The sequence below is a fragment of the Channa argus genome, chromosome 20, assembly GCF_033026475.1.
Source record: "Channa argus isolate prfri chromosome 20, Channa argus male v1.0, whole genome shotgun sequence".
NCBI lineage: Eukaryota > Metazoa > Chordata > Actinopteri > Anabantiformes > Channidae > Channa > Channa argus.
The window spans coordinates 14,098,557-14,122,073 of NC_090216.1; the positions used below are offsets into that span (position 1 = coordinate 14,098,557).

General features: G+C 37.6%; 5 protein-coding genes and 1 non-coding gene across 8 annotated transcripts; 5 read left to right on the top strand and 1 right to left on the bottom strand.

Annotated features, from left to right (window-relative positions):
- Positions 1 to 2,009: 2,009 nt before the first annotated feature.
- Positions 2,010 to 7,629, top strand: lcmt1 (leucine carboxyl methyltransferase 1). 3 transcript variants are annotated; one of them, XM_067487620.1, is made up of 11 exons: positions 2,011 to 2,407; positions 2,585 to 2,676; positions 3,066 to 3,187; positions 3,344 to 3,420; positions 4,530 to 4,611; positions 4,667 to 4,797; positions 5,138 to 5,258; positions 5,542 to 5,643; positions 5,817 to 5,908; positions 6,522 to 6,619; positions 6,873 to 7,629. In XM_067487620.1, the coding sequence occupies exons 1-11, from the start codon at positions 2,322 to 2,324 to the stop codon at positions 6,893 to 6,895; spliced, it is 1,026 nt and encodes a 341-aa protein (XP_067343721.1). In that variant the 5' UTR covers positions 2,011 to 2,321; the 3' UTR covers positions 6,896 to 7,629. The 3 variants fall into 3 exon arrangements, with proteins under 3 accessions (XP_067343723.1, XP_067343721.1, XP_067343722.1); XM_067487621.1 differs by having other exon boundaries at positions 2,013 to 2,407; positions 4,530 to 4,591; positions 4,695 to 4,797; XM_067487622.1 differs by lacking the exons at positions 4,530 to 4,611; positions 4,667 to 4,797 and having other exon boundaries at positions 2,010 to 2,407.
- A 430-nt stretch (positions 7,630 to 8,059) lies between these two features.
- aqp8a.1 (aquaporin 8a, tandem duplicate 1) lies at positions 8,060 to 11,275 on the top strand. Its single transcript, XM_067489052.1, has 5 exons — positions 8,060 to 8,453; positions 8,876 to 9,002; positions 9,336 to 9,544; positions 10,493 to 10,627; positions 11,125 to 11,275. The coding sequence occupies exons 1-5, from the start codon at positions 8,185 to 8,187 to the stop codon at positions 11,165 to 11,167; spliced, it is 783 nt and encodes a 260-aa protein (XP_067345153.1). The 5' UTR covers positions 8,060 to 8,184; the 3' UTR covers positions 11,168 to 11,275.
- Positions 11,276 to 12,174: 899 nt separating this feature from the next.
- aqp8a.2 (aquaporin 8a, tandem duplicate 2) lies at positions 12,175 to 15,628 on the top strand. The gene is made up of 5 exons (XM_067489053.1): positions 12,175 to 13,308; positions 14,008 to 14,134; positions 14,255 to 14,469; positions 15,194 to 15,328; positions 15,437 to 15,628. The coding sequence occupies exons 1-5, from the start codon at positions 13,052 to 13,054 to the stop codon at positions 15,477 to 15,479; spliced, it is 777 nt and encodes a 258-aa protein (XP_067345154.1). The 5' UTR covers positions 12,175 to 13,051; the 3' UTR covers positions 15,480 to 15,628.
- A 96-nt stretch (positions 15,629 to 15,724) lies between these two features.
- On the bottom strand, positions 15,725 to 17,115 carry hbae5 (hemoglobin, alpha embryonic 5). The gene is made up of 3 exons (XM_067489054.1): positions 16,957 to 17,115; positions 16,216 to 16,423; positions 15,725 to 15,936 (listed from the first exon to the last, which is right to left on the bottom strand). The coding sequence occupies exons 1-3, from the start codon at positions 17,049 to 17,051 to the stop codon at positions 15,808 to 15,810; spliced, it is 432 nt and encodes a 143-aa protein (XP_067345155.1). The 5' UTR covers positions 17,052 to 17,115; the 3' UTR covers positions 15,725 to 15,807.
- Positions 16,553 to 16,645, top strand: trnai-uau (transfer RNA isoleucine (anticodon UAU)). Its single transcript is given in 2 exon segments — positions 16,553 to 16,590; positions 16,610 to 16,645. It is a non-coding gene; the product is annotated as a tRNA-Ile (tRNA).
- Positions 17,116 to 19,758: 2,643 nt separating the features above from the next.
- LOC137106160 (hemoglobin subunit beta-2-like) lies at positions 19,759 to 20,637 on the top strand. Its single transcript, XM_067489241.1, has 3 exons — positions 19,759 to 19,914; positions 20,021 to 20,243; positions 20,408 to 20,637. Exons 1-3 carry the CDS (start codon positions 19,823 to 19,825, stop codon positions 20,534 to 20,536), a joined length of 444 nt encoding a protein of 147 aa, XP_067345342.1. The 5' UTR covers positions 19,759 to 19,822; the 3' UTR covers positions 20,537 to 20,637.
- The last annotated feature ends 2,880 nt before the right edge of the window (positions 20,638 to 23,517 follow it).

Here is a 23,517-nt window from a genome sequence, read left to right on the forward strand (position 1 = left end):
CCCAGTCCCATATGGATCATGTTCGGCTTATGGGAAAATACTTTTTTTTTTTTTTACACAAAAAGAGTTTATTGTAAAAAGTCGAATCAGAAAATAGTCTGATCAAAACTGAAAACTACGCATTCATATTTTAATAATCGGTTGTTTGAGAAGTGAAACACAATACTTTAATACTTTAGTGTATTTTAATAACTGCATGCATAGCAGCCACATAGATTATATAGGGTTTTTCATGTATGCACATTAAAACTTAAGCTGTTTTGACACATGCACTGCAACCCTGAACCTATGCAGATGTTAGGTGCTGTGAGGTGCTGTATGTAAGAAGTCAGTAGGCCCAGACATTAAACCAACATTGCCCTAGTAGCTCATTAGTACAAACTCTATGTAATGTCCGTTTGAGTCTATGTATAAATACAGTAGATAAATGTCTGGAGGATTCAATGCAAGTGAGAAAACATGTTTACTCCCTTCCTATAACTTCTCCCTTTTCTAGACTGGTGTTAACGTTTTGCTTCTAATCATGCAAATAGTTCGACTTCGATGTTCTGGTAAAAAAGTGTTTACTCGTTTTAGTGTTATGTCATGCTTTTGCACACTCTACCTAGTCGCCGCCCTCATGTAAATCAGTATTTCCAATAAGTAAAAACATGTCTGAAAAGGACATTGTCATGTTGTGTGCCACTGTGTGAAAGCGCAACTCCAGACCATGTTTGAAGCTAAATATGAGAAAACAGCTGTAAAACTCATGATGGAACACATGTAATTATAAATGTAGAGGGTGTAGAGGGTGGCCAAAACATTTGAACCAAGTCATAATGCAATCCAGTGTGACTCCATTACCCACTATGACTTCAGTAATAAACACAGAGTAGAATTATCTCCTTTCTGACAGTTTCATCTTAAAAACTGAATTTATAACATTGTAAAAGTAGACTTCATGGCAGAACTTCAGTATTGGATCGCATTACAATGTACAGGTGTACCTATTAAAGTGGCCATTGAGTGTATATGTTATTCTGATTGTCTCACCTGCCCCGTGGATCACAGAAACATGAATGTGTTATATATAAACTTTTTATTACTAGTGCCATTTACCAATTTAGGTCACTAAGGTACTTTCCACAGTCCCTGAAATTGTACGTCATACTATATGAACAATACTAACGTGCCTGACAACCTGTTCTGCTGCTTCTGCTGCAGACCATGCGGCTGTATGGTTTCTCCCTCGTTTATTTATTTTTTGTCCCTTTGGCTTATTTTGTCCGTTCAGGGTCACAATAGCGGATCATAAGTCCGCATTTTGATTTGGCACAGTTTTTATGCGGGATGCCGGGTTTCTCCCTCATGTGGATCTCAAATGGATTTTTAATAAACTTGCTGAAGTGTGACTTTCCTCATACGGTATCAACTACTCTAAAGAGTTTGGACACTGATGTCACAAAGAAATCTTTTATTATCTAAGTAACATGAGACATCTTCAAGATGGTTGGCTCCGTAGTGGTAAGATTCAGTTTTCAAGGACATTGATTTTGATTCTGTATATCACCCAGGGCTTGGGAGACCTGTTAATGTGCTTCTTTTACTAGTTAAATGGATTTCTGGCTATTCAGCAGGGTCACTTTGCCTTCATTTCCCCAGCCTCTAAATTTTATAGGCTAAAAAGTCCACCAGGGTAAATAATAATGACAAACAATCACTTCAATCTAGAAAGTTGTTTTGAAATGACAATTTCCCTAAGCAAATCTGAATGTGGTACATACTCCGCACCTGTCTGTTCACATTATCTATTTTAGATTAAAAAGACACACATGAAGCTAAACAGGCCATAGAGGATTATACCGATTGCTTTTAGCATACTGGTACAAACGGTAGCTCTTAAAATATGGTTGAGGTTGTGCAGCTTTTTGGCTTCATTTTGTACATGTACAAAATAATATTTTTAGTTAAAAAAAAAAACACAACTTTTGCAGCGATACCTTTAATCTGTAATTACAAACCGGATGTCTTTATTTGCTTCCGGGGGAAATTAGCCATACATTTCCGGCTCCGAACATTTTGTTATTAGCCAGTGAAATATTCCCAGCTGCTTGTTTGTTGCTTATGTTCCCTTAACTCGTTGTTTGTGTATTGTGCGCCATTGTTTGAGCAGGTCGATTATGGTAACAGGTTTATTATTCTTTTTTTCCTCCACTTGTGGTACAAGCCCACCTATCAAGTTGAGCTAGTCAGTTAGCTTGTTTTGGCTACGACCCGTGAACACGATTATGCAACGCCTACAGTTTCTGTGTTGACTCCATAGTGCAGGACAAGGATCCGTAATGGCAGCTCGGAAACCCTTCGCAGACTCAGACACTGCAGATGAAGCAGTGAGGGCGACATGTGATGATGCAACCATATGCAAGAGGTAACCGGATAACTTAGTCATGTGAACTCCCAGCTGCACATAATTCATTATAAGGCATAAACTAGCTGATATCTGCACGAATATGTAGTCAGCTCATTTAGGCTAAATATCACTAATCACAAAGGAGCAGTAATAGTGTATAACACCTCCTCATGGAATTTATAATCTGTTTTCTAGGTTTGCTTCCAGTAAAGGTTACTGGAAGGACCCATATATCCAGTATTTTGTGAGATCTGTAGGAGAGCGGAAGGCACCTGAAATCAACAGAGGCAAGTTATACAGTCTCCTTTCAAAAGCATTCTGCCATTTCTTCTTGATTAAGCAGCACCTCTTTAGGTTAATAAAAAAATAATATGTTGAACAAGTCACAGGCTGACCAGCAAACATCCAACATGCAGTCTTAAATGTGTGTAGTGTATGCAATAAAGTAATTGTAAACTCACTGTCTGACATATGACGCTTTACAAATGAGTCACTTCACAGTGACCGTGTTTACACTATAGACTTTTGGCCACCATATTTGTGCTCTTTTTCTTAGTATTATTAATTTTAGTATTTAAAAGCCATGTGGTGTGAAGACTCTGTTTATGTATACAACTTAACTCCATTGGCTGTTTTATTATTATAGATATCACTTACCTCTTTTCCTGTTTAACAGGTTACTATGCCCGTGTGCATGGAGTGAACCATCTCCTTGATGCGTTTATAAGGAAAACAGAGTGTCACTGTCAAATAATCAACCTTGGTGCTGGACTTGATACAACATTCTGGAGACTAAAGGTATTTTAACGTTGCTGTGGGGCGGCAGTGCTCTGGCCTGATTCACTGTTGCTCTGAGGAGGCTATTGGTGTGGTCTTAGCTAACTAGGCTCTATTTAACACACTGTATTAAATGTTACTCAGTGATCTTTAATATTTGTGTTTTCTGTGTTACAGGATATTAATCTCATGCCCAGGAAGTTCTTTGAAGTTGACTTCCCAACAGTTGTGGCCAGGAAAATACACAATATTAAGTAAGATGGCCATGTCATTATCCTATAAGTTTTATTTATTAAATTTAATTTTATGATGATGAAAGTTTATGATTTTGTTTTTCACTTCTCTGGTTTTGCTATTGCAATATATGTTCAAGATCTGTAGAGGGAGACAGAGACAAAAATATGTAAAATATCAGCAGTGGTAAAAAAGAAATTCAAGAATGACTGTTGTGTCATTCTGGTATTGAGTGTATTTATAATTTTTATTACATAACAATGCCTACTATAAAGGACTTTTCCATGGAAACAAATCCAAATCTTGAGATTAAACTCTGCAACAGTATTTTAGTCAAAAATTACTTGTTGTAGTAGTTACTTGGAGTAGTTTTAGTATTATCACAATTATAGTCATGGAACCTAAACTAAAAAGGTAAATAATAAATAAATGTAAAATAATAAAATAACAAACTTTGGTTCATACACAGTTGATAACAGTGTAAAACATTTCACATATTTGCCCTGCTGCCAGTTTTTAGAGAGGTGTCTAATAACTTCATGATAATTTTGGAAAGTTTAGTGTATGTTGTTGTTAAACTGTAACCAATTATACAGAGATGTGTGTTTTAACATGGTTTTATTTATGGAGCCCAAATTAACAAATTTGGATAATGAGGCTTAAAGGCTTTAATTACACGGCACTCTGCCCTTGGATCTTTGAATTTGATAAAGAAAAATTCTAGGGAAAAGAAAAGCATACTTTAACAGGTAAACATTGACAAGCTCATTACTAAAAAGTGATGGACAAAATACTTGTAACTACTCACAGTATTAAACAATAAAAAGTAACAAAAAGATTTCTTATGTAAAACTTTATGATAACCTTTGGTATAATAATATAATATAATATAATAATCTGTAATGGGAGGACTTCATTGTAGGACTTTTATATTAGATGTATTTTTTTTTTTTAACCAATTGCAATTTATTATGTACAGCTGAGTATAGATAAATCAGTATGATGTCAAAGAGGGTGCCATAAATGTATAAACTGATTTGCATGTAAATGGTCTGACTATGTTGAGATTTACTGTTATTGTGGATACGAAGTTTTGATTATAAATAGTGGTGTTATGTTCTCTGACCAGGACAAAACCACCCCTGTCCAAACCCATCATCGAAACCCACTCTACAGACTCTTTACTACTAGGTACTGAAAAAATATTACAGGTATAATTAATTAGCAAATTCCAAAGCAGTCGGTTTGACACACACTTAATGTCAGGCACCTTTTCTGAATGTGTTTGTTGCAGATGCCCACAGCCTGGACTCAGACCGTTACTGTATCATTGGGGCAGACCTCAGAGACGTCTCTAATTTGGATGAAAAACTGAAAAAGTTCCAGCTTAACCCAGAGTATGCCATTTGTGTGACCAATTTAAATATTATATTCAGTGCTTTTATTAATACAAAGCAACTGAGTTACTTTTTAAAATGTTTAAATGATTGAAAGTCCTCTCAGTGATAGTTTTTTTTTGTTTTTTTCTTGCTAATCTAATCTGAGGTGTCTGTGGATGTTTTATTTGTTAGATTTTGAAACTTTGTTTGTGAAGGAGCTAAGGACAAACTGTTTACAGTCTCCTTTTAGACCCACAGTGACTGGCTGTTTTATCCATGTGTGGAGAATCATTTCACTGGTAATGATGCATAGAGATGGATTTCAATGTGACGTTGTGGTTATATTTGCTATTCTCAGATTACCTACATTGCTGCTGTCAGAATGTGTGTTGGTCTACATGACATGCCTCCAGTCCTCCAACCTAGTTCACTGGGCAGCAGAAACTTTTCATACTGCTATGTTCATCAGCTATGAACAGGTAAACAAAAGCAATAACTTATTCCCAGTACAACAGAAGAATATAATTTGCCTTCTGGATTTTATATTTGTATCAAAGCATTTTGTTTGTCTTTTCAAAACCTAATGCAACTACTGGATAAAACTGCCTTCAGAACACGTCCAGTTTAAATAAATACACAATTAGGTCGCAACACATTTGAGGTTGCGAAAATCATGCAATTTCTTTCTCAAGAAAATTATGTGATTTTCTTTCTCAAGAAAATCCTATAAGGCTTCACCCAGTCAACATCCTCTGTGTCCAGGTGAACATGAGTGACCGATTTAGCCAGGTGATGGTTGAGAACCTGCAGCGACGCCACTGCACCCTGGCAGGATTGGAGGCCTGCCAGTCTCTGGACTCTCAGGTAATTTCCTGTACATACATACAATGTGGCCTAGTTTCAAAGAACTACTAACCTGACAAGTGCAAAATGTGCAAATAATTTAATGTCTCATAAAGATAAGTTGCTCTCTGTGCCATTTAGTTACTTTTATGAAAATATCCAGAGGTTACATTGTTTCTGCGTGGTGTGTGCAGAAGGAGCGGTTTCTGAAGACTGGTTGGGAGCATGCTGATGCTCTGGACATGATGACCATCTACAATATGCTTCCTCAGGATGATGTTGCAAGGTAATGCAGGGTTACCATTGCCCAGTATCTTCCAGGGCCCATGCGTTCAATTGGTACTTCATTAGTCCGAGGTGGGGATAGGCTCCATCTCCTCCCCGAACCTAAACAGGATAACTGGTTCTAGGTCATGGATGGATGGATTTATCTCACCTCTAAACAAACTGCATATTAACTCATCAGCCACTTCATAAACAATGGTGGTCTTAATGTCATAACAGACCATATGCAACAAAATGTGATACATTGTTTAAACAAACACAATACTTGTATAAAAGTGCAAGTATTAGCCTAAGGAAATTCCCAACTTCAAGGCTTTTACAGAAGTAAAAGTACTAAGCAGATATTCTGCATTTTACTTAAAGTACAAAAGTAGTAATGTTGTGGCTGATCAGTCTATGCAAACTGCACTGTCACATGCTCTTCACACTCTGAGCATAAAGCTGCACAGGGATTTAGTAAATGATGACTTGACTGACCGGGTACTGACATCGTGTTGTTAAAGCTAAGCCTTATCTAACACTGCTTTAGTAAAAAACGAAATCCGAAGAGCACATAATATCAAATTATCTTTAGTATTTTTTTGAAAATACCCCTTTTCTTTTATTCCCTGCAGAATTGAGCGACTGGAATTCCTGGATGAGAAGGAGCTATTGCAACAACTTCTTCAACACTACAGCATCTGCTGGGCCACCAAGGACAAGCTCAACTTGGGTAATTCTTAAGAGTTTCTATTACATTTTAGGCAAACACCTGATTGGGTAGATAAATTGTGACACATGCTTTGGTAGTCAATGCAATTAGTGACAAGTTAATTACAAGATCTTCTCTGATCTCTATGGCATCATGATACCTGTTTACTTTGTGTCACTCGGATGTGTTACTACTTTCATAAATGCACCCATTCGCCCTGTTTAAAAGTCCAATGTGATCATTTATAAAGACGAGTCCTGTTCTGTTTTTGCAGGTCTGTCACAGTTGGCATTTTAAGTGTAAGAGTGTCCCACTGTTTGGACGTGTTTCACATGTCAACAGCAGGAGAAGATGTGTAAAAAGAGATGATTAGGAAGAGAAAACCCATGTTCTCACTAAAGCCCTGGTCTGGGAGTTGTTCCAGTGTCATAACTGATGATATCAGCGGAATGTGAGCGTCCTTTGTGTTGAAGATAAGAGGAGATTAGACTGAGAACTGTGAAGAGGCTTGTCAGTTCCCTGGCACTTAAACTATAAAATGGATGAAGTTCGATTCTTTCACCTGTGTCAGATATTAAATCATGTTTAAAGCCTGAAGAGTTGTATTTATTTATAAGTTGTTTATTGCAAAATCTACATGCTTGCAATTTGTGAAACTGCAACATATGCATTACATTTAATTACTGCTAAATTTGCAACTTGCCTGTGTAATGTTTTTTGCCCTTGGTCATGGATTTCAAACAGCAAAGAGAACACGACAGATTAGTTTGTAATAAAATGAATGAAGTCAAAACTGTGTTGGCCTGTTTTAGGTACATTGTTTTTGAAAAAAGTAATTGGTTGTTTGTCTGCAGCTGTAGGCTCAAGCTACAGAAAGATATCACCACAAACTGTGTTTAAAGTGAAATTGTTAGATTATAATGAGAATTTGATAAGATGTGTGTGATCTTATATACATCTAACCTACGAACAAAAAAATATGTTTGCAATGAACAAGATATCCACAATAAATGACATCTGTCTGCAGTTGGTCTCAGTTCTACTGTCATCTTTTAGCTCATTGTTACCGTGCTTACCAGCTCCTAACTCACCAGCTTGTATTACCGAAGATGAGAACAGAACTAAAACAGCAGTAAACATTAGATTTTAGTAGATTTGCATGATGGACTGATATGGCTACAATTTAGGCTAATGTTGATTTTGCTCAGGTTTTACATAAAAAAACAACACATTACATAATCATTCTATTAAATGCAGAGGTGTATTATCAGCAAACAAAGACAGCATTAAGTTGTCCTGTTGGGTGATAAGCCTGTCATCCTTATCTTGCTATTATCTATATGTGCTTGTCCTCTGCACTAAAGCACACTAATAATTTTATGAGCTTCTCCTGATTGAGTTCCAACAGTCTTCGGATCATATGCAATTGCAGGAAGGTGGGGCCTCAGATAAAAAGGCATCATTCTAAAAATTAATAAATACATACTGTACCTGTGTCAACATCAGACCACCTAGAGCAGGCTGTGGTCCACCACTGGAATAAGTGACCTGGGCATATAACAAAGAGAGTTTGTGTACATGTCAGTATGTCAGCAGCAGAAACCAAGGCAGAAGTTCTGACCATAACTGCGATGGATGACCCAGCGGCAGAAGAAGACACGAGCAGCACAGACAAAAAAACACGCATATATGAGCAGTATGTGCAGCCCTGTCTGGCTGAGCTGTTTGGGACCACCTTGTTTGTGTTTGTGGGGTGTGCATCTGTCATTGGGAATGTGGGAAGCGGTGTCGTGCAGCCTGCTCTGGCACATGGACTGGCACTGGCAATACTCATCATGGTGTTTGGACAAATTAGGTAATAACAAATAAATCTAAATGCTCTTTTTATTGCATGTTTCTCAGCTGACTCATCATTTTTTGTTAAGATGTTAGAAGGTATCTAAAGTATTTTGGTACAGTACTTTGTTCTTAATCTTGCCCCAAAATCATTTGTTGAGCAAAAAACAACATAAACTTGATTGAGGTACTTAAATTGTACTGTATAAAGATTAACTGTATATGTACTGACTATAAACTGTATAAAGATTATTTGCATTAACATTTGAATGAGTTAATGCTCAAATACTTCATTCCAAAAAATCTTACTTTCTTAAGAATTTCTGTCAACTTATTTAATTTGATATAAAACATTGGTACAAACACAAAGAATATTTAGAAAATTGTCTTTTATTGGAAATGTGTTTAGAGGCACAGAATAATTTGTTGCATTCACTGCAGTGGTGGGCACTTTAACCCTGTCGTGTCGCTGAGCGTCTACCTGTGTGGAGGGATGGAGCTTCTTCTGCTGGTGCCGTATGTTCTAGCTCAGATGTTGGGAGGGATGATAGGTGCTGCTTTGGCCAAGGTGAGGAAAAACCTAGAGATGTCTAATTCTGTAAGGAACTAATTGCTATAAATGAGCCATGATAAAGATTCAAAAAATACTCAGGTAAGTTGAAAATTGTAAGCAACTTAGTGGAAACACTGAAAATCTAGTAAAATATAATATAATCAACGTTCATGAATCATTTAGTCACTTAATATCTAATGATCTTGGCTTTGTCGATAAAAATATTGACCTTGCTGACTGAACTTTGGTCTTGAACTTTAGAGAAAATAAATACAAAAAATAACTCTTTACTCCAGTCATGTTCATTATGCACAGGATTCATTATGTACTGTTTTGCTGAACTTTTAGGCAATATACCCCCCTGCAGTGTATGCTGCTACCTTTGGAGGAGCCCTTCAGCCCCTCCCCAGCGAGTTGGGTAGATGCACACTGGCAGAGGTGATGATGACCCTGATCCTCACCACGGTTGTGTGGATGGGGGCCATAAATAGCAAAACTAGCTCCCCTTGGGGCCCTTTCTGTATCGGCCTCACTGTCACAGCCAACATATTTGCTGGGTAAGAGCAGAAACCAGAGACAAAGAAACCGATTTAAATGTCCAGAAGTTGATCCCAACATCTCCATTATTGTGTTCGTGTCTTCCAGTTCATTACCATGCCAATAGCCCAGGATTTCTAAAATACTAAAGTCATGACATCAAAATGATGCCTGTAAAAGATTTTTATAAAGATTTTATATATGAGTAATTTAATAAGCCGTTCAATAAATTTTCTGCAAGTTCTAAGAAAATTCCTCTAAACCACCTTAGAATACTCATAATTAGATTCTATGTTATTGATTCTTCTCAAAAATAAAAGCCTAACTGCACTGTTCCATCTAGGCAACATCCTGATAAAGAAATACCAAATCCTTCATTAATTTATTTGAACCTAAATACAAGTTTTGAAATGTTAGTAGCAATTTAAAAATCTATATTTTAAAAGGCAGAATATAACCCCCCTAAACACTCCGCTCATTAAGTTTAACAGCTTAACTGTGTTTTTGGTCCAATTGTTTAAAATTGAGTGTATTGTATTAATATGTTTAATATTACTGTTATTTTTGATCCTTTAATCTGTATGCAGCATTTTACTGTTATGTTAAGATGAGGTTGTGCACATTTGATGTATTGTTGTTATTTAAAGATTTAACAAATCATTATTATCAATCTATTTTGAAATGAAAACCTAAGATCTACGAAGCACAGTAAAAGTTGTATAAACCGTGTTGAAGGACAAGTACAAAGTGAAATGAAAAACCACTGTATTTATATAATATCTGCACTGAATCCTGAGTTACACCTGCAGTTTAATATTGTAGTCTCATTAGGAACAAAATGGACAAAACTTGCTTAAAAATTCCTGTAAATGTTTCTGACACCATGTGTTCCATGTGTAACAGCCAAGCTGCTTCACTGTGGTCACCAGTTGTGTTTCAGTGGAGGTGTGTGTCTGCTGTCATTACAGTGGGATAATGTCTGGTGCCTGTATGAACCCTGCCCGAGCCTTTGGCCCTGCCTTGGCTGCCAATCAGTGGAACCATCACTGGATCTACTGGATTGGACCCATCTGTGGGGCACTGCTCACTGTTAGCTTCATCAGGTACTGTAGCTCAGTGGTGTTAGTGCCACACAATTTCCAACATTAATATTTATTAGATTCAGGTTAGTTTTACGTTGTCGAAAGGAACATCGCCGAAATTTTTGATCATTCGTTGTGCTGTTGAGTAATTTATTTGTGAACGTGTGTCCGCATTGTTTTCACAACTGATTAAATGCAAAAAATTCTCAGTCAGTATTTATAACTAAATATAATTTCTAAATCTTGTTGCCGACGCTCTCAAATCAAATTCCCACATTATTAATAAAGGTGTTACTTAAGGACCAAAATTAGGGGCACTGCTTTTTATTCTCTTTGTTAATTTTCTACAACTCAGCCCTGCAGTGCACATTTTCATGCTGATGATATCATCTTGTGTACCAATGTGCTTGTGCACCTAACATGCCCTTTCAGTTATTTGTTCATGTTATTACCATGATATTAAACCATACTTACTGCTTAGTGAATGGCCAAAAATGATCCCTGTCCTTCTCTTGCAGGTTGTTGTTTGGTGATCGGAAGACTCGGGTTTTCCTTAGGTGAATGTCTTATTTATAAAAGAGATCCAAAGAGAGGACATACCATCTAACTTGGGGGCAGCTTTTTCATTTTTCACACAATTAAACTGTATATTTTAAATTTGTCAACAAAGCACATGTCTTTGTTTGTGTCAGCTATATTTCTTGGCTCACTCTCAATGCCATGTTCCTATCTGATGTTACAAAAAAAGTATTTAATGATATGATAAGAATTTGATAGCTACTCATAACTTGGACTTGGACTATGAACTTGGACTATGTGTTTGATGATGGTTGAAAAATTAGACAATATTAAATAAATATTCAATATTCAATTTCATGAAAAAAAAATTTAAATTACACGTTCTGTTACTACTACTATATATTTTTGTATTTATGGTTTAGATCAAAGTCCTGAACTTAAACCCCTGCTTTGACCAACTTATTGCACAATGCTCTGCACCATACAATAAAGCCAGATTAGAATCATAAAGTGGTGCCCTTTGATCAGTCCGAACATGGCAATAAATTACAATAAAAAGCTTAAAACAGACCTCTTTCAAAACAACATCTACTTTGGAGCATGCATTCTGAAAAACAGATGATGGTGATTGGAATGATGAGAAAGAGGAATTGTCAGCATGGTGGGAAAGCAGTCACACAAAGAAACAGCTTCTTTTGCAGCATTGAACATAAAGGATAACATAAATCCAGTTATAGAAAAGGTTATTAAATCATGTACCATGAATAAGGTTTTGGGCCCACTGAATGCCACTCTTACCAGATTCATTACAAGTTATAGTCTAGTGCAAAAGCCAGTAAAAGTAAAAGAACCAAGAATCAAAGTGTGAAAGAATCAGTATCATAAAGTTATACAGCACCTATAAAAAGTATTCACCTCCACTTGGAAGTTTTTAACTTTAATGCTTTTACAACTAGGAATCATGGTTAATTTAATTTGACTTTTTTCACACTGTTCATCAGATAAAGACCTATTTCCAATTGATAACAGATTTATGAAAAAGTCATTTAAATGATTACAAAAATATGAAAATATGATAAATTAAAAGAAGTGTTTTAAAATGACACCTAGCTGCCTAGAGCAGGACAAACAACAAAATTTGATTGTTGTAATTAAACTTCGAATTCCGTGAGGTAGTGTAGTGGACTAAACCCCAACCTAGGGGCCCTGTCCAGGGGTCCTAAGATAGATTGGTGGAGCTGTGAGAAGATTGACAGGAGAGGAGAGAAAAGAACAAAGCTTATATATTTAAATCTGTCTCCATTTCTCTTGGTTTTACTCGCTCATTTGACTTTGGTCCTTAAACGGTTACTTAGAATCAGATAGTGGTGACTGATTAAAAGAAAGCTGAACACCACCACCGCTTTACTTGTTTGTCTAAAACTAGTGTGTAGAAAGACACTAATCCATATTAAATTGTGTAAGGTCTGGGGTCCATGTCCATCTTATCTATTTAGGTTACTGACTGATAGCATAGATATACATGTGAATCCAAATAGACTAGTGATGATTAATAAAGGGCTTCCTTGATCCCCTCACTCTACTTGCTTCTCAACCTTGAACAGCTCTTATATTGTTTGGAATTGTCACTTTGAAGTTTAACTTTCCTGACCCTCATCGACAGGTGTCGAAAAAGCCCAGATTAGAGACTGTTCGGGCGTGGTCTGTATGGTTTCGAGGAATGTTACTATATTCTTGATGTTTTTATGACCTGTGACGCAAAAGTAGTTCAGTGTGCCAGCTGCTATTGATGACTATAAATAACACCTTGCAGCACCTTTTGCTTAGTCGGCAAACTAGGTCAGGTGTGGGAGCTGGACAGATCTGTGGAAAAACTACTGGAAGAGAAGTCGAACCTCTTATAAGGAAACAATTAGACAAGCAACAATGGGAGTTGAGAAAATGCAGATGGAAGACATAGACTCTACTCTAATGGACAAAGGAAAAAAGGCACCTGTGTCCAAACCCAACAAATTTGAGAAGTTGTTCCAGCCGTGCCTGGCTGAGCTAGTGGGGACCATGTTCTTTGTTTTCATCGGCTGTGTGTCTGTGATCGAGAATGTGCCAGCAGCTGGACGAGTGCAGCCAGCCCTGGTACATGGACTGGCTGTGGCAGTGATGGTGGCCGTCATGGCTGAAATAAGGTACAGCAATACTTGGTGCATACGATAGCGCGTTATGGCATCCAGTGATTATTGCTCTGTGTTTTGCTGTGCTTTCTGTTATCTTTACTATAAAATTATAAATCTATACCATGTAGTTAAAGTCACAACAGTCTACAAGATAATCCTAACAAATTAAAAACAGAAAACAGAGAGTAAGTAATATTCACCCCATTTAAAAGACGTCTTTCAAAAGCCACACATTGACTTGAGTTTGAGATCATCTGAGGGTGTTGTAGTATAAATACACCTGTATCCAGAAGGTCCAGTGACTAGTGAATCAGTCTGCTATTAGGCCAAAATCTCCACCAGGAAGAGAAAAAAACTCACCACAAAAAGTTTGTTATTGAAAAGCGGAAGTCAGTTGTTCTATACAAGAAGTTAAAGTGCAGTTTAATTCATTATTGAGAAATGGAAGAAATGTGGCACAAGTATAAATGTACCTATAACAGGCCATCCTCCAACACGGAAAGACTTATCTGTTTTATATTTTCAATTAATGAAAGAGAATTAAACAAAGAAAATCTGCCATGATTTGTGTTGTCAACAAACAATCAGCTCAAACCCCTTAAAGGGGGGAACACTTCTTTTAGCCACTGCATTCTGAGTGGAATGAGCATCAAATGGTTTGCTTTTTGTTAAGTCAGCTCTTGGGTGTTTTTTCGTTCTCTTTCCTTCCAGTGGATCCCATTTCAACCCTCCCTTCACTATTGCCATCTACCTGTGTGGTGGCATGGAGCTGATGATGGTGGGACCATATATTGTCAGCCAGATGATTGGAGGAGTGCTTGGAGCAGGAATGGCCAAGGTCATTTGAAAAGGAATCACATAATCAAAGTGGAACTGCACAAAATTCTCAACTTATGTGTGTTTGGACTCACTTTGGCATGTGTAATGTAAGTAAGCAGGAAAATGTGTTTTATCTTAGATCATGACGCCTGCAGAACGGTACAACAACGCCACAGGAGCAGCATTTGACATCTTGCAGTCCGAAAGCCAGCTGTATAGGGCTGTGTTTGGAGAGGTGGCCATGACGTGCCTGGTCACCATGGTGGTCCTGCTGGTGGCAGTCAATGACAAGACAAAAACCCCTCTGGCTCCTTTTCTGGTGGGCTGTACAGTCATTATCAACATCTTGGCCGGGTGAGATAAAAGGGGAGTAAGTCTGTTCTGTGATCAACATTTATGTCAAATTAGATTTAAATGGAGCCAGCTCCTCTTAATACAGAGTATTATCCACATTTAGTTGCATGAAATCGAGTTTCTGTATATTATTAGCCAAAAAAAATTATAAAGAACATGATTTGAAATAAGCCCTAAATACCAATTCACTGAATGTTGGAAATGATCATTTTCTGTATTGATTGTTTCATGACTGACATGTTAGATTTCTTTTATTAAAATAAACTATTAATTTTATTTAATATGTTTTTATAATTAAATGTTCATAGATTATGAGATTTAAAAAACATTTTAAATTAAAATGATTTGACAGATTTTGATTAAAAAAACATTATTTCAGAAATCAATGAACAACATTTTGACACACTGTACAAAAAGAGACAAAAAGACGTTTGTGTCTTGATTAGCACTAATCTCCTTCTTATACTAACAATAATTATGTAGTCATTATTATTTATTATCATTATTTTTATTACTTTTATTACTCATCATTACTTTTAATCTTAATTGTCCGATAGTGTAAACAAAAAAGAAGAAAAGTATTTTATAGGCTATAAAAATATTTTTAAAAGACTTATTATACTATGAAAAAAATGTTTCTTTATATTATATAGCCTGTAACCCAATAAGCAGAATAAATTCAAATCTTTTTAATAATAAACTTTATGTTTTTTTGTTTGTGCAGAGGGGATGTATCAGGCACGTGTCTGAACCCTGCCAGAGCTTTCGGTCCAGCTGTGATGACCAACTACTGGACCTATCACTGGGTTTACTGGGTCGGTCCCATAGGAGGGGGTCTGGTGGCTGCTGCTTTTCTGAGGTAAGAGCAGATATCACTGACCAAAAACTGAATTGAAATAAATAAATAAATAAATAAATCAGTGATAACAGAATCCTCAAAATGCCTTTTTCTATCTTCGTTTTTCAGACTATTCCTGGGTGATAATAAATTACGAGTTGTTATGAAATGACAAAATACTGCCTGCCTCACCAGACTTCATCAGCTATTCAGTGCTGTGCCATGTGGTCAACCTGCTGCTCGAGTTATCTTCTTTCCTGTAGTGTCAATGTGTATGATCAATGTCCGAAATTTTCATTATGGAATAAAAACAACAACAACAACACCAACAAAAAAACTACATGATCTCTTTATTTGTTCCTTGCATATGTAGAATAATAAAACATGCCAGGAGACATAAAAGACGCAGTAGTAATATTTTTGTGTTATATGCAGTTTATTCTCTCATTTGTCTCCATGAGTATTGGGCCTGGTGGGTGTGACAGACCCCAAACAGCAGTTTAGCGGTATTTCTCAGAGAGAGCCAGAGCCAAATTGTTCAGGAACTTATCCATAGCAACATGAACCTCAGGGGTGAATTCCGCAGGGAACAGGTTGGCGATCACTATGAGAAAGCAGTGGCCCAGGAGCTGCGGACAGAGGAGGCAAAGTTTTACAAGCGTATACTGCAATATGTTTTCTTTTCATGGTGCTTTAACCTTTAAAGTAATAATTCAAGAATTTAGAGGATAAACATTTTTTTTTATTAAATAAAGTGAGATTTAAAACTGCATTGTGGCTTGTTCGAATATATTTGTGTAATTATGCATAAAGCAAGTAGAACTGATGCATGAAAACAACCTCGAGTCTACAATCTCAGTATGACTGACACCCTGATCCGAGCACAACGCGAGTGAAGCCCGTCTCACCTTGAAGTTGGCCGGATCCACTTTGATCTGGAAAGCGTGCTTCTCGCTGAGATCCAGCAGACCGTTTGCCAGGTCGTCGATCTTGGCAACGGCCTCAGCGACTCCACTGATAATCTTCTTTCCGTGCGCCTTCACGGGGGCAGAGCCGGTTGTCAAGTCTGACCAGTGGGAGAAATAGGTCTTGGTTTGGGGATAGACCACGAGCAACCTGAGGGCAAGAACAGGAAGTGAAGTGATGGACTGGAGAGTTGAGCTTCCAACAAACTACCAACATGAAACCCAACATATTTTTAATATGAGAGTTTTTTGCATGTCACTGAATATTTACGCACGACGTGCTCCAGTGGCGCAATCGGTCAGCGCGCGGTACTTATAAGACAGTATCTGCAGAGGAATGCCGAGGTTGTGAGTTCGAGCCTCACCTGGAGCAAAGTGCCGTGTGTTTTGATGAAAAACTACTAGGGCAATTTCTAATTGATAAATATTCCCCTGTTGCTGCAATTTGTTTTGTCAAATTTCCATTGAATGGTTTAAATGTATTAGCTGGGATGCATTTAGTTGATTACTTGTACAAAGTAGTGGAAAGTAACAATGTACTTCATTACTGCACTTGAGTTCCATTTTCACTTATCTTTACTATGCTTGAGTAGATTTAAATGCACAAATAACAATCGCTACGGAAACAGAAACTCTACCATAAAATTATCATTTCAAATGCATATAAATGGAAACTTGACCTACCTGCCCAGAGTATCAGCTCCAATGGCATCTGCTGACTTGGAGATTTTGCTCCACAAATTCCTGACGGCGGCCTTGTCTTTTTCAGTCAAACTCATGTTGACTCAGTTCTGTGTCTCTCGCTAAAGTTGAATCGGGTGTTGACTGCGCGTTCGTTTGGAGGTCTACTTAAATTCAGCTGGTTCAAGAGTAACAGCCAATAGGAACAGGCTTCCTTCATATCTTATAGAAAGATCACTGGCAGGATGCCAACCAGAGGTGCTATCAGCAGGTCACACATTGGGCGTCATTTGGTCAAAATAGGACATTTACGTTTGACTTGTAACAGACTTTTCAACTTTCAACTTTATTTATATTTATATAGCGCCAATTCACAACAAAGTCATCTCAGGGCACTTTACAGAATAAAGTCAAGATTATAAAGATATATAAAGAGAACCCAACAATTCCCCCTGGAGCAAGCCATAGGCAACAGTGGAGAGGAAAAACTCCCTTTAACGGAAGAAACCTCCAGCAGAACCAGGCTCAGGGTGGACGGCCATCTGCCTCGACCTCACGTTTGTTTTTTCTTAGTAGAGCTGTTTGCTTCCAGGAGACCTTCTCTGGTCAAAGTGTCCAGGTCACATCCTGACAGCATTGACCCGCAACGTTCCCAACTCCTACTTTTAATCTTCCCAGACTTAACAAACATGGTCACGAATTAAGTAACTTATAATTACCGTTTTTATTATTTTAACATTACAAATAGTCTATATCTCCTTTCAGTATCTCATATGATCAGTATCACACCATCAACGTTCTGCTAGTTATTCTCTGTGCTTGTCTGAGTTGAAAAAAATCAGCAATCAGTTTTTATCATCAGTTTTTCTCTGCTTCCTTTAGTCATCACTGTTCAAATTCGACTGTCAATTCAAAGCTTCCGATTGACAAAGCAGCGATGGAAATTTATGTAGACACAGTTTAACAGCTAAAATATTATTATTTTATTATAAAGTTTTATTTTTTAAAATTGGTATTTAATATATTTTTGATCACCTTGTACTCACAATTATATCTTAATCTTTAGTCTATAGTTGACTCTGATCAGCATTTAAACATTTACATCGTGCTTTGCTTAAGAAAAACAACCCACTTCCAACTGAATCCTGATTGTCCTGCTGAGCTGATCTGTCAGCTATGTAAGCAGGAGCTAATGGTTTTATCAGCTACAGTAGAACCTGATAATAGCCGATAAATTATTTTTCCACCCTATCTGTGAGGACTGGCTAAGTAACAAAAATCTGGTGTGACATCTGCATATGGCAGAAATCAGTGTAAGATCATTCCGAACATTTCAACGAGTTTGTTTTTAGTTTGTAAACTTTTTTTTTTTGTCAGCAATCACATGGTCTCAAAGCCTGAAGGGTAACAGAAAAGCAAAGTTCACTATGTTTGTAAAGTGCTCATGACAAGCTTAAAGTGGGCAAATCGTTCCGACCCAGGCCAAGAAATGATGGTTTTAATTCCGATTAGTTTGGTTTAAGAATTAATCTACACCTTGAAATCATAAAGTTTATTTTGCTTGATTTCTACATTTACGACAATTAATCCCCACCCCCAAAGAAAACAGACTTAGACACACACACACACACACACACACACACACACACACACACACACACACACACACACACACACACACACACACACACAAATAAAATAAATAAATAAAGGGACCAAGAATCATGTCTAAAATTCATTTAAAAACTAAAAAGTATATTTCCACACCCTGCTGTAGGCTCTAAGCGCTTAACCATTTTCTAAAAATCAAAAAATGACTTATGTCTTATCATCTTACAGCTGTGAAAGATTTATCAGTGATTTCATTTTTTTATTGGAACAATTTTGGCTGTGGCAATAAAATTATTTCCTATCAAGCAGAAGAAATAGCGCTCAAAACGTTTATCAACAGCGCCCATGAAATTTCTTAATCATTACATATGTAAGTTTGGGCACCGGGAGCTTGGGTGGAGGGGGCGCTGCCGCAGATAAACCCCGGTGTGGCGGTGCAGATAAGGCTGCTGGCATGCGCCACTCTGCAACTGTCTGGCAAAGAGACAAGAGGGAATTCATCACCAAAATCAAGTCAAATAAACCTAAATAACGTTTATTTTAATAATTTTTCACGAACTTCATAAATAACACTTATTAATAAACATCCTTTAATAATAAACAGCTAACACTTTATTAATTACATTGATACGTAAAACTGCAAGGATTCTTTTGTAAGGACAATTCGTGAAAACACGTCTAAATATGTTATACATTTATGAAAACATCAACATAACACGTTATACCTCATAACCTGAACCAAAATCTAGTAACAATTAACGACAAAGACACGATAGACAAATTTGATTAAAGGACTCAAAAACAAACACAAATAAAGAAAGAAAATAATTAGAAAGAATAATAATAAATGTGGCAACTTGCATAAGGTTGGAAATACAAGATTTTGACGATTTTCCCCACACTGTGACTAAATCAGATCTTCTTCAATAACAGGGTATATTGCGACAGTCAATTCTTTTTATTAATAATCTTGTTTATTATTATTTTGCATCAGAACATATTCAACATAAACTTATTTTGACTGAGTGTGAAATTAATATAGAAATCTGTAAAAGGTATATTACCAATCCAATGTCAAAACATCCAGAAAGTTCTGGAAAGTCTGGGGTTTATCTGCAACAGTCCATCTCCAGCCTATCGCAGCGACCTTCTCATTTAGGGTGGGGGGAACTTTGACACGTTTAAATAGACGTCGGTGGAGCTGAACAGTATTCAGTGTTTTCTTTCAAGCCTGAACAAAACATAATCAAGAGCAACCATGGTTGACTGGACTGAGCAGGAGCGTGCCATCATCACCAAAATCTTCTCCAACCTGGACTATGAAGACGTTGGCCCCAAGGCTCTGGTCAGGTATGGAATTACTGCTCAGGAAATACGAATGCAAACAACTGTGTCTGTTCCCTGCAGAATGTGCTGAATATGTGGACTCCGAACTCACTCGTCTCTCTTCTCGCAGGTGTCTGATCGTTTACCCCTGGACTCAGAGGTATTTCTCTTCCTTTGGAAACCTCTACAACGCCGATGCCATCAAGACCAACCCCAACGTCGCAGCCCACGGTATCAAGGTGCTGCACGGTCTGGACCGGGCTGTGAAGAACATGGACGACATCAAGGGCACCTATGCCGAGCTGAGTGTCCTGCACTCCGAAAAACTGCACGTCGACCCCGATAACTTCAGGGTAAAGTTTCACCCACAGTTCCTGTCTATCACTGTCTATTGTAGTGAGTTTAGAGGCAAAAATGTAACAATTTCACATCTTTTCGTTAGCACAATCTTTTATAATTACAAATCCATTTAAAGCATCATTGGAATCATCTGCTGACGTTTTCTTCCTTTGAACAGCTGCTGGCTGACTGTCTGACCATCGTCATCGCCGCCAAACTTGGAAATGGCTTCACCCCTGAGACTCAGGCCGCTTGGCAGAAGTTCCTGGCTGTGGTGGTGTCTGCTCTGGGAAGGCAGTACCACTAAACCCAGCAGCCTCCGCACCTGATCAGCAGAATGAGACCTAACATCTGTTCACATCTGTTATGTGTCTCTTCAATAAAGTAATAAAAGCCAAATGAAGCAAAGAGTATTCGTTTATGCGCTATTTTATTATGTGCGTGATAAAGATATATGTTTGGAGTTGGTTGAGGGGGTTTCAGAGACAAAAATTACAAAGTTACAAAAAATAAATCTACATAATTAAAATCCGAGATTATTCAGAGGTTATTCAAAAACAAATTGAGTCAATGAAACTCTGCAGTGACAAACATTACAACACAACTCTGCGTTACACAATTTGTAGAAAGAAATTGTAGAAAGGTTCCTGAGAGTAAAACGTACTGTTTAAGTTAGTTGGAGACAGGGTGTTAAATAAGCGTATTAGTAATAATAATAAGCTTAATAAGCTTAATAATAATAATAATAATAATAATAATAATAATAATAATAATAATAATAATAATATGTAAGAAATAATAGCACGTGAACATCTGTTCATACCGGATTTAAAAATATTTTTTTTATACAGTGGATCCTATGTCCCCCTGTTGTATTCGACAGGAAATAAAAATATTGTGTATTACAATCTTGAGGTTTTTTTTCTGTGCAACTCAAATTCATGACCTGCAGCTCACTACAGATAGGAGCTCTAACCCTCCGGGTGCCTCAGTGTGCGCAGCGAGAAGCTCAGAGCCACGTAAGGACACCACATAGGAAAAGAAGTAACATGACTTTCAGCCTGGTGCCATTACTCCAAGAACCAGAGAAGCAGAAGTACGAGGAAAAAAGAACGTTGAAAACCATGAAATGTGTTGTAAATTTAGCCAACGAAGAAAGCAATAAAAGCCACAACAAATTATATTTAAACGACTTTCTGTCCACCACGCAACACTGTGGATTTTTATTAGTTAACAATACTTAAAACCTGCAGTTGATTACCTCAAAAACACAAAGTGGACTAGCAGTGGTGATTGGTACTAGCACAAATAATTTCTTATTTATAAATCCTTATTTATTATTAGAAATTACAATTACTTTACGTATTTTTAAGGCAAACGGTTTGCATGCTTTTATAAACGATTTTTTTAACTAATTAGAATTTACAGCTTACAGTGTTGTGGCATGCGCATAACAAACACGTTTTTTTTCTTAACAACGTTGTGATTTGTAGTGAGAGCAGGGAGCAGGTGGAGGAAAATCTAGAGAGGTGGAGGTCTGCTCTGGAAAACAGAGAAATGAAGCTTAGCCGCAGTAAGACAGAATACATGTGTGTGAATGAGAGGGACCCAGGTGGAACAGTGAGGTTACAGGGAGCAGAGGTGAAGAAGGTGCAGGACTTGAAGTACTTAGGGTCAATGGTTCAGAGCAACGGTGAGTGTGGAAAAGAGGTGAAGAGGTGAGTGCAAGCAGGTTGGAACGGGTGGAGAAAAGTGTCAGGTGTGTTGTGTGATAAAAGAGTATCAGCGAGGATCAAAGGAAAGATGTTCAAGACGGTGGTGAGATAAGAGATGTTGTTCGGCTTAGAGACAGTGGCACTGAAGAAAAGACAGGAGGCAGAGCTGGAGGTAGCAGAGCTTAAGATGTTGAGGTTCTCTTTGGGAGTGACGAGGATGGACAGGATCAGGAATGATGACATCAGAGGGACAGCTCATATCAGATGTTTTGGAGATAAAGTCCGAGAGGCCAGATTGAGGTGGTTTGGACATGTTCAGAGGAGAAACGGTGAATATATCGGTAGTAGGATGCTGACCGAGCTGCCACGCAGGAGGTCTAGAGGAAGACCAAAGAGGAGATTTATGGATGTAGTGAGGGAGGACATGAAGTTAGTTGGTGTGAGAGAAGAGGATGCAGAGGACAGAGTTAGATGGAGACAGATGAATCACTGTGGTGACTCCTGAAAGGGAACAGCCGAAAGGAAAAGAAGAAGAACGTTTTGGCCCCGCCCCACGTGATCCCACCAATTCTGTCTCATTAACATTAATCCAGTTGGAGATTTGTTTTTTTAATCAAATACATCGTCAATTTATCAAATACATTCAGCCAAAGCAAAGCTGGAGAGACAGTGTGCAAATGCTTGTTCAATCCAGCAGGTGACCCTAAGTGTGTGTCTCACGGAAGCATGGAAGTCTGAGGACATTCATTTTAGTGGCTCGTATATCTTCATGTCATTACCAGCCAGTTTAAATATAAGAGTTTCTAAAGATAATTCTCCAAACTGTCTAAGTTATAATTTCATAAAATAAAAAACACAAATAATAATAATAATAATCACAATGCACAATTCTCTATTGAATTACAGTCAGTAGTTCTTAATAGATAAAATAGGCGATGATCCCTTCTTCGTTAAATGATGCCACTGTAGCATCACATTGAAGAATGCTCAAAATGGTGGACTTTTACCCTTGGTAGGAATTTGTGAACTTTTCCTTGAAGTTAATCTTTGTGGGTATTTCTGGGTCTATCGTCTTAAGCAGGGACTTTCTTCAACATTAACCACTCCACCATTTGATCAGTTTTTTGATGACATTAAGAACCTCCAGAAAATATCTACTACTTCCTACTTACTATCTTTGTATGCAACCAGACAATCCTGTAACTTTATTTCAGCACCACAGACAGCTCCCAATTTAATTGCAGTATATTTTATCATCTGTAGTTCAGATTGGTGGACTAGAGCACTGGGTTCAAATGCCACCCCTCCCACCCACCAAGAGCCACTTTTGTGACAGGAAGTTTGTGGCAGGAAGGGCATCCGGGAAAAAAACTCATGCCAAATCAAGTGTCTCCACAGCCTCTTGCTCATCTGTCAGACAGCACCAATCAAAATTGTCCTGGCAGGCTTGTCATATTGTTCTGGCTGTATCTTCTGTCTGTGTCTGATTTTGCAGGTACCTTTCCAAATCCCCAGCTGACTCCTTGGACTACTAATTGACCCCGGTCTTTGTGAAGAAATTTAAATATATATA

Bases quoted from the DNA above. Each gene is read 5' to 3' on its own strand.
- hbae5 (XM_067489054.1), bottom strand. From the start codon at position 17,051: ATGAGTTTGACTGAAAAAGACAAGGCCGCCGTCAGGAATTTGTGGAGC. The intron at 16,424-16,956 runs GTAGGTCAAGTT...TCTTGCCCTCAG, and splicing joins GGAGCTGATACTCTGGGCAG to GTTGCTCGTGGTCTATCCCC. The intron at 15,937-16,215 runs GTGAGACGGGCT...CTCTGTCCGCAG, and splicing joins TGGATCCGGCCAACTTCAAG to CTCCTGGGCCACTGCTTTCT.
- lcmt1 (XM_067487620.1), top strand. From the start codon at position 2,322: ATGGCAGCTCGGAAACCCTTCGCAGACTCAGACACTGCAGATGAAGCA. The intron at 4,798-5,137 runs GTATGCCATTTG...TGCTATTCTCAG, and splicing joins AAGTTCCAGCTTAACCCAGA to ATTACCTACATTGCTGCTGT. The intron at 5,259-5,541 runs GTAAACAAAAGC...CTCTGTGTCCAG, and splicing joins TGTTCATCAGCTATGAACAG to GTGAACATGAGTGACCGATT.
- aqp8a.2 (XM_067489053.1), top strand. From the start codon at position 13,052: ATGGGAGTTGAGAAAATGCAGATGGAAGACATAGACTCTACTCTAATG. The intron at 14,135-14,254 runs GTCATTTGAAAA...GTTTTATCTTAG, and splicing joins TTGGAGCAGGAATGGCCAAG to ATCATGACGCCTGCAGAACG. The intron at 14,470-15,193 runs GTGAGATAAAAG...TTGTTTGTGCAG, and splicing joins ATTATCAACATCTTGGCCGG to AGGGGATGTATCAGGCACGT.
- aqp8a.1 (XM_067489052.1), top strand. From the start codon at position 8,185: ATGTCAGCAGCAGAAACCAAGGCAGAAGTTCTGACCATAACTGCGATG. The intron at 8,454-8,875 runs GTAATAACAAAT...CATTCACTGCAG, and splicing joins ATGGTGTTTGGACAAATTAG to TGGTGGGCACTTTAACCCTG. The intron at 10,628-11,124 runs GTACTGTAGCTC...CTTCTCTTGCAG, and splicing joins CTCACTGTTAGCTTCATCAG to GTTGTTGTTTGGTGATCGGA.
- LOC137106160 (XM_067489241.1), top strand. From the start codon at position 19,823: ATGGTTGACTGGACTGAGCAGGAGCGTGCCATCATCACCAAAATCTTC. The intron at 19,915-20,020 runs GTATGGAATTAC...CTCTTCTCGCAG, and splicing joins GGCCCCAAGGCTCTGGTCAG to GTGTCTGATCGTTTACCCCT. The intron at 20,244-20,407 runs GTAAAGTTTCAC...TCCTTTGAACAG, and splicing joins TCGACCCCGATAACTTCAGG to CTGCTGGCTGACTGTCTGAC.